Below are 13,534 nucleotides of genomic sequence, written 5' to 3' on the forward strand. Positions count from 1 at the left end.
GTGTTGCTGGAAAAGCGCTGCAGGTCAGGCAGCATCCAAGGAGCAGGAGAATCGACGTTTCGGGCATGAGCCCTGAAGAAGGGCTCATGCCCGAAACGTCGATTCTCCTGAAGAAGGGCATGAGCCCTGCTGCGCTTTTCCAGCAACACATTTTCAGCTCTGATCTCCAGCATCTGCAGTCCTCACTTTCTCCTATCTAATAATGTGGTCTTCTGTATGTAATCTCGAATTTGGAAGTATCGAAAGAGGTCTCCATTAGGTAGTCCAAATTTCTGGTGCAGCTGTTCAAAAGTCATCATGACCCCCTCATCAAACAGATCCCCTAAAACAGGAGATACCCCTGGACCTCCAGGATTTAAATGTGGCGTCTGTGAGCCCCGGTTGAAAACCCCATGCCCCCACTATAGGAGTATAAGGGGAGGTTTTATGTGAATTACCCTCGTTTTGCCGCATTATCTTCCAGGCTTTAATTGTATTTAATACTATAGGGTTTTTACAATGGTCCATAATGACTTTCATCTTATCTAAAATAAGAGGTTAATAAGAGGACACTTTACTTGAGAAGCCTCGATGTCCAGCCAGATTGGGTCTCATCTGACCCGCAATCAATCGGCTATGTAGTTTAGTAGAGAATTCAGCTGACACTTCCTAAAGTCTGAAAAGTCCAGGCCTCCCCTTGTTTGTAGCTGTAGCTTCTTTAACTTAATGAGGTGCCATCTATGATTCCAGATGAAAGAAACAAGCCAGCCGTATAATTGGCGAGGTGCCGGCCTCGGCAGCATCACTGGAAGCATTCTCATAGGGTATAAGAGACTGGGCAAGACATTCATTTTAATTAGAGCTATTCATCCTAGCCAAGAAATTGGAAGATCCCAAAGTTGAAGGTCCTGCCTTATCTTTTTCAGTAGATGCACAAAATTGACCAAATACTAGGGTGATAAAAATACCTAAATATAAAAAAGCCCTCCAGAGATCACCGAAAGGGAAAGTGAGATCCGTCCAATAAGTGGGACATACTAGCGAGACCACCCATCGGCATGGCCTCCGATTTTGAGAAATTAATTTTGTAATCTGCGAGTGCACTAAATAAATTAATAACTTGGATCAGGCGAGGCACGGACATCAAAGGATTACGAAGAAAAGTAGAACATCATTTGCATAAAGGGTAATTTTATGTTTACACGTGCCAACCCTCGGTGCTGTTATATTAGAGTCAGCCCGTATAGCTTCCACTAGTGGCTCAATTATTTAATGTGAATAGTAACAGTGAGGGAGGACATCCCTGACGGCAACCCCTACCCACACTGAAGCTATCCAAGCCTAAACCATTGGTGATTACGGCTTTGGGGTCATTATACAATGTTGAGACCCATTCAGCAAATACCTTTCCAACGCCAAACCTTTCCAGTATATAGAACAGGTATGACCATTCAACACTGTCAAATGCCTTCTCCACGTCCAACAAGACTACTATTCCTGGTATTCTTTCCTGATGACAGACTTGAATCGTATTCAAAACCCTTCCAATATTAATAGATGATCTACGGCCCTTGATAAACCCCGTCTGGTCCACTTTTATGATATATGGCAATACCCTCTCCAGCCTCAGTGCTAATGTTTTAGAAAGAATTTTAAAATCTACATTTAGCAAAGATATCGGTCTGTACGATGCGCAATCTTCTGGATCCTTTCCCTTTTTGAGAATGAGAGAAATATTCGCTTCTCTCAACAAAGGCGGGAGGCAACCCTTACTATATGAGTAGTTGTACATAAGTGGACCTGTAAACTCTTTGTAGAATTCAACCTGAAATCCATCTGGGCCAGGTTCTTTCTCACTCTGAAACTGCCTGATTGTGTAGTACTTCCTGGGTTGTTAGGGGAGCATTCAGGACCAACACCTATTCTGGGGTTAAATCCAAAAAGACCAGGCTTTTAAAAAGGGACTCCATCTTCCTGGCTCTATCTTCACAATCCTGCGATTTATACAAATCAAAGTAAAACTTTCCGAAGATTGTGTTGATCCTTTGTGATTGTGAGTCAGAGTACCAGCACTTTCCCTGATGGATGTGATAGCTTGAGGGGCCTTTTTTCCCTTACGAGAAACGCTAGGTATCTACCAGGCTTATCGCCATATTATTTGCTTTACAAATAATATTTTTCTCTTTGCCATTTGGATGAGCGCGGTATTCAGGGCTGTCCTAAGGGCCGTAATCCTTTGTAATTTAGCAACAGAGGGCCTAACAATGTATGCTGTCTCAGCTGCCTTTATGCGAGCCTCGAGTAGACGCTGTCGTTCTCCCTTTTGTTTTTTTATGGGTCGCCGAGTACGAAATGATCAGATCGCGTGCATAAGCGTTAATGGTCTCCCACATCATCGGGTTACTAGCCGTACCTGAATTAATTTCCAAAAAAGTTTAGAATTCTTGAGAGAAATATTTGACAAATTTACTATCCTTCATTAAGAAAGAATCCATACGCCAATGTCGGTGGGGGGGGGTCTCATTGTTCCTAGTCTAGATTTCCATATACACTGCAGCATGATCAGAAATTATTATATTACCTATTTTGCAGGATAGTATGGAATTCAAAAAGGTCGAGGGGGCAAAAAACATATCAATTCTATTGTGGCATTTATGTGGATTAGAATAAAAAGAAATCTACAGAAGTTTTTTTAAGATTGAAGGCAGTAAATCCAAGGATAAAGTGGTGCTACAGATACAGAATTGGTTCACTGACCAGAAGCAGAGGGTCAGTATGAATAAGGTGTTTGTTAGAGTGTTGGTTTATATTCGTGTTGTCTCAGTCTGTTTCTAGTTCCATTACTCTTCAAATTTTATGAATGACTAACACAATGATGAGGGAGTTGCACTATAAAATTTACAGAATATAAGAAAGTTGACAAGTTGAGGATAGCTATAAGTTTCAGGTGGATAGACAGGATGTTAAAAAGGGCAGAGAAATGTGGCAAATGGGAGTCAGCGGGCAAGTGTGAATATGTGCACATGAGGAGGACAAAAAAGAATAAGAGTAGACTATAAATTGTATAATTTTATCAGGTGTAAATGAAACAGAGGATTGTGAATTCATATGCAAATAGCCCTCAAAGACAAGTTGACAAAATGGTTTAAAAATTGCTTTTAAAAATTGATGGTTTGAAACAACAAGTACTTTGTATGATTTCCTGGACATTACGAATTATCTTTGTCTGGAAGAATATCCCATGAGTCCACATTATCTAAGAATATATGTAAGAATGTGGACTGCAGCGATTCAAGAAGGCAGCTTATCACCAGCGCAATTAGGGATGGGCAATAAATGTTGGCCAGCCTGTCATGCCCACATCCCACAAGCAAATAAAAAATAGTCAATGTTAGTTGTAAAATATGTATTCATGTATTGACGAGGGGTGGGGTTTGTTCTCAGCGTAGCAATATATGATTCTAGTAAGCACAATACACACCATTTTTGTCAGTATCTACTAAGATAAAGGACATCTTGTATACTTTTGTCTGTCTTTTTAAAATATAAGCTTTCTGTTGTGGGAATGGAGGAAAATCAAAACCAGGCAATTAGAAATAATTGATTTAATGCCCTGAAAATAACTAAAGCCAGTTAATCCAGTCACCTTTTTCTTTCTTCATATTTCTAAAATTTGAAATTTTTACACCTCTACTGCAACCTTACGATTGTAAAATTTGCTTTTTTCTGCATTTCAAATATTATGAGCGGGACCAGAATCACTACAAATCTGTCAGCAACCAGTGCTTTTCTTTCAGGTGTTCTTCGTGGATCATGGGTTTAATGAGGTGGTTGACAAGACTAAGTTGTACAAGTTAGATGCAAGGTTTTCTACCTTGTCCTTTCAAGCTGCAAAATGCAAACTAGCAGGTAAGGAAAACTTACTTTGTCTTGATGAAAGCGAGTTTACAGTTTCTCTCTATGTGTAATGTACACTTTTGAGCCAAAATTTAAAATCGGCTTTTCTTGAATATTCACTTCAGATATTATTTTTAACAATCTAGTCATTATGCATCATACAATAACTTGGAGGTAGGGGTTAATATAGTCATAAGAATACGCCTACTCTGCTATTCAGTAATATCAGTAATATCTGATCTTGACCTCAGATCAACTTTCCTGCCTGTTGCTCAGAACCCTTGGCTCCCACGTAGTTCAGGAAGCTTTCTAGGTCAACATTGACTTGATTAAATTAATCTGTCTTTGACATTCTCTGAGATAGCGATTTCCAAAGATTCACAAACCTCTGAGAATAATCGAACATAGAGCAGTACAGTACAGGCCCTTCAGCCCATGGTGATGTGCTGAGCTTTTATCTTAATCTAAAATCAACCTAACCGACACACCTCAATTTACTGCCGGCCATGTGCTTGTCCAGCAGTCGCTTAAATGTTCCCAATGTCTGTGACTCTACTGTCACTGCTGGCAATGCATTCCACGTACCCACCATTCTGCATAAAAAACCTACTTCTGACATTTACCCTGTACCTTCCTCCAATCACCTTAAAATTATGACCCCTCATCACAGCCATTTCTGCCCTGGGGAAAAGTCTCTGGCTGTCAACTCTATCTACACTTCCCATTATCTTGTACACCTCTATCAAGTCATCTTTCTTCCTTTCTCTCTCCAGTGTGAAAAGTCCTAGCTCATTCAATCTCTCATCATAAGATGAGCCTTCCAGTCCAGGCAGCATCCTGGTAAATCTCCTCTGCACCCTTTTTAAAGTGTCTACATCCTTCCTATAATGAGGCAACCAGAACTGAACACAGTATTCCAAGTGGGTTCTCACCAGGGTGTTAACTGCAGCAAAACCTCGTGGATTTCAAACTCAGTCCCACTGTTAATGAAAGCCAAAATGTCATCTTAACAACCTTATCAACTTGGGTGGCAACTTTGCGGGATCTTTAGATGTGGACCCTGTTGTTCCTCCAACTGCCAGGAATCCTATCTTTAACCCTGTGTTCAGCATTCAAATTCGACCTTTCAAATGAATCACTTCGCATTTATCCAGGTTGAAATCCATCTACCACTTCTCAGCCCAGCTCTGCATCCTGTCAACGTCTTATTGTAGCCTGCAGCAGCCCTCGACACTATCTACAATTGCACCAACCTTTGTATAATCGGCAAACTTACTAACCCACCCTTCCACTTCTTCATCTGAGTCATTTATAAAAACTGCAAAGATAAGAGGCCCAAGAACAGATTCCTGTAGGACACCACTGGTCACTGGCCTCCAGGCAGAATACTTTCCATCCACTATCACTCGCTGTTTTCTTTCGGCCAGCCAATTCTGGATCCAGACAGCCAAATTTCCTTATATCCCATACCTCCTAACTTTCTGAATGAACCTACCTGGGGAACCTTACCAAATACCTTGCTGAAATCCATGTACACCGCATTCACTGCTCGACCCTCATCACCTTGTCTTGTCACATGCTCAAAGAAATCAATAAGGCTTCTGAGGCATGACCTGCCCCCTCAAAGCCATGCTGACTCTCGTTAATGAAACTGTTTTTCCAAATAGTCTTAAATTCAATTTCATCTCTATCTCAAATGGGCAAACGTCTGTTGTATAAGTATTCTGCCTTTTCACGATTTCCCCAGGAGGGGAAATACCCTGTCAGCATTTTTTCTGTCAAGTCCAATCAAAATCACGTGTTTCAATAAGATCACCTCTTGGCCTTAATTGGCTGATCATAAGCAATTCCAAATTTAAATATTTGATTTCTGGATAGCTTGATTAAGGCTACTTCAGCTGTTCCAAATTTACTATAAAAGGGGAAAAAAATGTCCTTTTGTATGCACTGAAGTCAGTGTGGATAGTTATGTGGGGTAAGGGGCACAGTGGGTGGGAGGGCGAGGGTTGAAGTGAGACTGACTTCTCTCTGAAGGGCTTATGCCCGAAATGTCGACTCTCCTTGTCCTCAGATGCTGCTTGAACTGCTGTGCTTTTCCAGCACCACATTTTTTGACTCTGACTCACCTATCTGCAGTCCTCGTTTTCTCCTTCTCTTGGACCTAGGTCAATGATGTGATAATAAATTGAATGCTAATTATGAAAACAAAAACGACCTGTTTCTAACTAAAAGCTGTTGGGTTTTTTTGGCCTTACAAATAATGTTCAACTTGCAAATGCAAATAATGACTTGCCCAAATGGAGATCCACTGAATATTTAGTTTAGCCTTCATAGTCTACTACATGTGTCCTTGGCACTCCAACCTTCATTGTCTAGCCATTGCCATACGCCCATCCTGTTATCTGCAATAACACTTTGTTTCCATATGCTGTCATGAAGTTTTACTATGTGCAGTCTTTCCAAATTCTTCCAACTTTTTCTAAGTTATTGATGCGGACTTCTGGTTCGCATTTATCTCTCTTAATATCCTTTAGGATTTTACTTTGTTGGTGAGATTCTTAACTATTCCTACATGGCTCACCAACATTTGTCCATGCTATCCAAATTTAAGTTGTTTATCCATGTTATCAACCAAGAAAACAACCAACAGCAACAGATCGTATAGACCTTATAGAGGCTTATGAAATCAGGAGGGACATGTTTGAGGCCCCTTTCAGTCATGGCTTGTTCTGGCTTTCTGCTTCCCTGAAATAACTTCGCTTGTGACTGAAGAGACCAGTGCTGGAGTGACAGTCCTGGTTGCAGAGGTCACATCTGTACGTGGTCATTGATCTGCTGGAACTGCTGCACTCCTTCCTGCGTGCCCGCTTGTCTGCTGCAGTGCTCATCAGCTGCTTTTCCCCTGTTTTGAGGTGTTGGTTCAGGGCGCTTCACCATCTCGTGCGGTCAGCTGCAAGCTGTCCCTAGGAGTCTGAAACAATATCAAGCGCCTTCATGTCCTTCTTGCAGATATCTTTGTAGTGCAGCTGGGGGCGCTCAGTGGGTCTCTTCCCAGATGCAAGCTGAACCTAGAGGATATCCTTTGGGATCCGGCCGTCCTCCATGCGGTAGACGTGACCCAATCAATGAAGTCTCTGCTGCCTGAACAAGAGTGTACACACTGGGAAGGCCAGTGTGAGATAGGACCGCTGCGTTGGGCACTCTGTCTTGCCAGGATATGCCCAGGATACTCCTCAAGTAGAAGGTGTTCAGTCTTGTCTCCTTTCTGGCATACGTGGTCCACATTTCATTGCCGTACGCAGGTGTTGTAGACTGACACTTTTGTCTTCACTGTCAGCTTAGGATTTATCCATTATCAAGTTGTGAAGCGAGCAAGAGTTAAGGCTGCTTTCTCAATTCTCTTGTCGATCTCTGTGTCCAAGGAGAGGATATCAGTGATGGTAGAGCCAAGGTAAATAAACTGATGGATGACATTGAGTTCGTAGTCATCAATGGTGATAACTGGCAGTGCCTCTGTGTCCTGTCTTCGGATGCTCGTCATCTTCAGACTGATAATCAGCCCAAAATCCTTGCAGGTGTGGGAGAGGTGGTCTGTCAGTAACTGGAATTCCTGCTGGGTGTGTGTTGCAACTGCAGCATCCTCAGCAAACAGCAAGTCCGTGATGGGTGCCGCATATACTTTTGTCTTGGCTCTAAGGCAGGCCAAGTTGAAGAGCCTGCTGTCTGATCTAGTGCATAGGTAAACCCCCTCCGAGTGGTACCAAAGGTTTGTTTCAGGAGCACAGCAAAAAAAAATCCCAAAGAATGCAGGAGCGAGGACGCAGCCTTGATTGACCCTGCAGCGGATGTTGAAGAGCTAAGAAGAACTATGGTTGAAATGCACTGTCCCTTCATGTTATTGTGGAAGGATTTGATTATGCTCAGCAGTTTCGGTGTGCAGCCGATCTTCAGGGGAACCTTGAAAAGGCCGTTTCTGCTGACCAGGTCAAACGCCTTGGTAAGGTTGATGAAAGCGACACACAGGTATTTTCTGTTCTCTGCACTTCTCCTGCAGTTGGCGAATGGAGAAGATCATGTCTAATGTTGACCTTTAGCTCGGAAGCCACACTGTGACTCTGGGTATTCACATTCTGACAGTTTCTGTAGGCAAGTCAAGATGACCTGAGCAAAGAGTTTGCTGACAGTGTTGAGGAGAGAGATGCCTCTGTAATTGTTGCAGTCGCTTCTCTCGCCCTTGTTCTTGAGAGGGCAATGATCTTGGCATCCCTAATGGCCTACGGAACAGCTCCTTGCCAGCACTGATAGAAGACTTCATGCAATGGGAGCAGGAAGCTAGTCTTGCAGCACTTGATCAGATCAGGAGGAAACCCATCACTACCTGGGGCCTTGCCTGAAGCCAAGCTGTCACTGGCCTTGCTGAGCTCTTCTACTGAGCTGCACTGGCTCGTCCGTGGTTGGCAAGCACGTGATGGCATCAAGTGCTGAAGTGGACATGGTGTACTCTCTGGAGTGGAGATCATAGTTCAACCCATCTCTCCATCTGCTGGCCTTTGTCTGTGATTACTTCCCCAGGTTCAGCAGACTGCCAGGCTTTGCGCTAACCAGTACTAGACACAGCTAAGTGAGGAAATTCAGTCAGCCGCGATAATGGGGAACATTAGGGGAATGCACAAAGGTATTAAGAAGGCAGTAGGACCCACTCAGAGCAAGACAGCCCCCCCTCAAATCCTCTACGGGGGCAGTAATCACATGAGGGACATGGATAGGGTGAATAGCCAAGGTCTTTTTCCAAGGATAGGGGAGTCCAAAATTAAAGGGCATAGGCTTAAGGTGAGAAGGGAGCTAAAATTTAAAAGGGAGCTAAGGGGCAAATTTTTCACAGAGGGTGGTGTCTGTTTGGATTGAGCTGCCACAGGAAGTGGTGGAAGCAGATACAATAACAGCACTTAAAGGCATCTGGTTGGGTACATGAGTAGGAAGGGTTTAGAGGGATATAGTCCAAATGCTGGCAAATGGTTCTAGATGATTAGATTAGATTACTTAGTGTGGAAACAGGCCCGCCGAAGCGCAACCCACCCAGACCCATTCCCCTACATTTACCCCTTCACCTAACACTACGGACAATTTAGCATGGCCAATTCACCTAACCTGCACATTTTTGGACTGTGGGAGGATGAGGTTAGGATAACTGGTCGGCGCAGACAAATTGGACCAAAAGGTCTGTTTCTGCACTTTATAACACTATGACATGCTAATTCTTAGTTGCAGGTAGCTATGGTGTTGCACATTTTCTGGAGCCACCTCACTGCCATAGTTGGAAAATGATCTTTAAAGAGATGTAAGCTTCAGATTCAAGAACGCATGTGGCATATATAGCCACCTTTGATTCTCAGGGTATGGATGAAATCATTGGGTATCAGTCATCTGAAGGAAACAATTATTTACCCAATTTTTGCACAAAAAGTATTTTTCCTCTCCAAACTGCCTCATATCTCTCCACCTCCGAGGCTTCCAGCCTCATTCCTGATGAAGGGCTCCTGCCCGAAACATCGATTTTCCTGCTCCGCGGATGCTGCTTGACCTGCAGTGCTTTGCCAGTACCACACTAATCTTGACTCATAATATTTAATCTTAGTTTCTTTATTAATCAGCATTCGAACAATGGCCACATCTCCTCATCTGTAGAATCATAATATCTGCATGAACAAATAACAACAAAGGTGATTTCATCATGATTGAGGAAACTTTGGTAGTCCGTTATCCTGTCTGCACTAGAATACACAATATTTAATCGAACCTGCTAACTACATGATGGCCTGATGTTCATCCATTTTTGGACAGCAAACAGTTTCTGGCATGTATACTAGCTCCCCACGTAGAAAAGATGCTACCTATTGTCAACAGCAAAGTTTGCATTTGACACCAATGTCATGGGAAGAAGTGGCCTGATTAGAGACTGGCAGAGGCTTTTAGAATTGAGGCAACTTCAGCAATGCTGAGACAAATATATCATTGGACGTATCAATAGTTGTAGAACCAATAACTGGAAAACCTTACTAACGTTTGCCTGTTGCTGATTATCAATTGAGCAAATAGATTTGGTGATTTCAATGCATGCATATTGTACATAAAATAATTCTGCAGATCACATTAAAGTTCAGTCAATTTATCACCCATTTTTGCTTTCTGTAATGCCATAAGCTGTCATGAATTTTCTAAATCCTTGGGCGGTGTGCAAGTAATCAATATCTCATTGTTAAAATGCAAAGCATGAGTCATATAGGAAATTGTTAAATTACAGCTCAAAGCTGTTGCCTTTGCAAGTGAGGCTACTAAACCTGAAAAGCAGCATGATCTTCAGCAAATTCTGATGCTGGGATTTTGTGGTACTGCACTTCAAATCTATCATCAAGTGGTATGAACTGCAGCATGTTTTATGATTGCTTCAATCAACAGGAGCTAAATATGAATGTTAGAATTTAAGTCTAATCTGAAAGTTTGGCTATTTTGGCATTAACTCTGCTTGAATATACTTTCTCTTTCTGTCTTTTGTCCCTGCCTGCTGCATAAATATTCACTCAAACTTAGATGCACCCACACATGATTTAATATGAAAACTAAATTCATTTTTGAACAGGGTATGACGTTGACTGGGGTACGCAATGAAGTATATGTCCCTGAGGTGAACAGTTAGCTAGATTAAAACATTTCATTCATTGTTATGGAATGTCTATAAATGTGAGCGATCTAGCCCTTTGTAATCTTTGTAATCTTGCGGACATACTTGCAGAATGTAAACAACACTGATGGTTTAAGATGGAGTTATTTGTGTTTTAGGTCTTGAAACATTCTGCAAAGAGCCATGTGTATTAGAAACCTTTGAATTTCTGGCCAGTGGAAAGATTCTGCTGATGGAAATTTTAGAGAGAAGTGAGGTCCCACTTGTTCTTCTGTACGACACTTCAGGAGATGATGATTTTAACATCAATTCTGCATGTTTGAAGGCTTTGCATGACAAGACACTTGAGCTGAATTTGAAGGTAAATTCTTTTGAGGTTCTCGATAAGATAGCTGGGTACTTTTTGTCAGCAGATGTATGATCCTTTGAAGATTCTTTATCTGAACTAGGACAACCAGAATGCTAAGACACTCAGTTTAAAAATGCAGTATTCCATTAATTACACCCTGTTTTGTTAGCTGCAGTGATTTTTGTTTTAACTCATTAGCATGCTAATTCTTTTTATTCTGAATTTTTAAATGTATTATGCTAAAGAATGGTTAATTGTTCTAAATTCACAATTTTCTTCCTTTCACCAAGCCTATCTCTCCCTTTTATCGCCTTTTTCTTTCCCTTTTCTCTCTCTTTTACTGCTCCCCTCTCTCCTTTTCCCCATTCCCCCCCCACCCCTTCTTTTTGGCCTCCTCTCTAACCCTGGTGCTCTGCCTCCCTCCCTTTTGCCATGCCATTCTCCATCTCATGCCTTCCTCCTCCCATATACCCTTCCCAATACTCTGACCTGCTCTCTTTCTGTCCTTCCTTCTCCTTTTCCAATGAGGACCCATCCCACACCTCACTATAGCACTGTTTTATTCGTTTTGCATTACATGCTAGATTTTTGAACTAAAGGAATGTGAACTTACAAACTCTCACAGTAGAGGAGTTTAATTACCAAAGTGAAACTGATTATCAAGAACAAAATTGGTGAGAATAATGTCATTACGGCATGAAGAACAGCAAAATTTTGGTAACTGTGCAGATGAACGTAAAAATTCATTAGTGAATTTGAACTTTTATATTATGGACTGAATATTTTATTTTGTAATTTGAAAATGTACCTGTGCTGCAGGAAAATGGTGTGTACCTGAATGTAGTGGTTACAAATGTCTGTTCGGATGGGACCATCTTCTGTCAAGTGCCCTCAAAAGGGTGGACCCAGCTCAATGCCTTATTGGAAAAAGTTGAGCACTATTTCAGCTATCGGGTATGTTTTTCTCTTAATCCTTATGTTTACGAAATTCATGTAGATTTATGTAAATGAGCAATTCCTGAATCACTGCAGTGAATGCAATATTCAAGTTTTTGATGCAATGCTGGATCTCACAGGCCTTAAACATTAATTAACGAGTCAGCGGGGAATTTACTTTGACTTTACTGTATTTTTATTGATTTAAAATTCTTTATTTCTAACTCTCACCTCCAATTCCTTTTCGAACTGACCATCTCACCCTGGCTCTAAATGACTCTTGTTCACTGTATCTGTTTTCTTCAGTGTAAATGTTTTTGTTTCATTCTCTGTTCTTGCATGTTGTTACTAATGTACACCATTTCCAACTACTTTTTTCTCTAAGTACGTGAGTCAGCAAGATGGTAATTGATAAGAGCAGTTGTGACAATAATGATGGAGTTAGATGGAGGAAGATTAGCTGGGGCTGGGTTGATGAACATCATTGTAAGAGGATATTGTGGTAGCTCTCTGGCAGGCGGAGTCTGTACTACATGGGGTCTATGCTTAGTAGCAGTGTGTGGAAGGAGATGAAACCTAAAACCAGTCAAGCACAAGAGAAACATGTTTAAATACTTGGGAATTTTAAAATTTCAGAGCATCAAGTGTGATTTAGTCTGAAACTACTGGAGGTGATATTTACAAACAACTAAATGAATGGTAGGAAGAAGGAAAGAAGTGAAGAAGGTTTTGAACCCTGAAGGACAAGTATTTGATGCATTTTAGATTAGATTAGATTACTTACAGTGTGGAAACAGGCCCTTCGGCCCAACAAGTCCACACCACCCCGCCGAAGCGCAACCCACCCATACCTCTACATTTTACCCCTTACCTAACACGACGGGCAATTTACCATGGCCAATTCACCTGACCTGCACATCTTTTTGGATTGTGGGAGGAATCCGGAGCACCCAGAGGGAACCCACGCGGACACGGGGAGAACGTGCAAACTCCACACAGTCAGTCGTCTAGGCGGGAATTGAACCCGGGTCTCTGACGCTGTGAGGCAGCAGTGCTAACCACTGTGCCACCGTGCCGCTCACACTAGGATGGTGGAAAATAGGGTAGCAGTTAGAGCGAAAAGAGAGAAGGGACTCCTAGAAATTAGGGCTGGGGCAGCTGATGTATTCTAAAACCGTTTGGTGAAAAATTGGTGTATGCTGGGTACTTTTGTTACCCCTGCCAATTTGCAATCACATATGAACCGGAATAGTTGAAGTGCATGTCACAGTCTACTAATCCTGAATACCAAAACAAAATTGCTGGAGAATCTCAGTAGGTCTGGCAGCATCTGGCAAGAGAGAAAGCAAAGTCAACATTTTAGGGCCCAGTGACCCTTTCCCAGAACTGATCGTAGCTAGGAAAAGGTGGTATTTGTACGGAAGACTTGGGGTGGGGGGGAGGGGTAGGGGTTGAATGATAGGTGGAGATGGAGGTGAAGATGCAGCCCAGAGAGAGAACGGCAGTAGGGCATTCAAAGAACTGGATAATGGTGAGCTGGGGAGAAAGAAGAGCTACTCATGGACACTATCAGTGGGTGAAAATGGGTTGGCTGTGCTGAAGGCACAGGGTGAGGGTATGGGTAAAGGTATTCTTCACCCTAAAATTATTGAACTCAATATTGAGACCTGAAGGCTGCAGGGTCCCCAAGCAGA

General features: G+C 42.2%; 1 protein-coding gene across 1 annotated transcript in view; it reads left to right on the forward strand.

The window, feature by feature from the left end:
• The window catches only part of LOC122564384 (tudor domain-containing protein 7-like), a 122,355-nt gene that overhangs the window by 81,521 nt on the left and 27,300 nt on the right, over positions 1-13,534 (forward strand). Inside the window, exons 9-11 of the mRNA XM_043719169.2 lie at positions 3,777-3,888; positions 10,714-10,916; positions 11,724-11,858. Coding sequence (XP_043575104.1) covers positions 3,777-3,888; positions 10,714-10,916; positions 11,724-11,858 — 450 coding nt within the window. The remainder of the gene's footprint in view (positions 1-3,776; positions 3,889-10,713; positions 10,917-11,723; positions 11,859-13,534) is intronic.

This window comes from Chiloscyllium plagiosum, unplaced genomic scaffold, assembly GCF_037043375.1.
Source record: "Chiloscyllium plagiosum isolate Xiang-an unplaced genomic scaffold, Cpla_swu_hap1 HiC_scaffold_2, whole genome shotgun sequence".
Classification (NCBI taxonomy): domain Eukaryota; kingdom Metazoa; phylum Chordata; class Chondrichthyes; order Orectolobiformes; family Hemiscylliidae; genus Chiloscyllium; species Chiloscyllium plagiosum.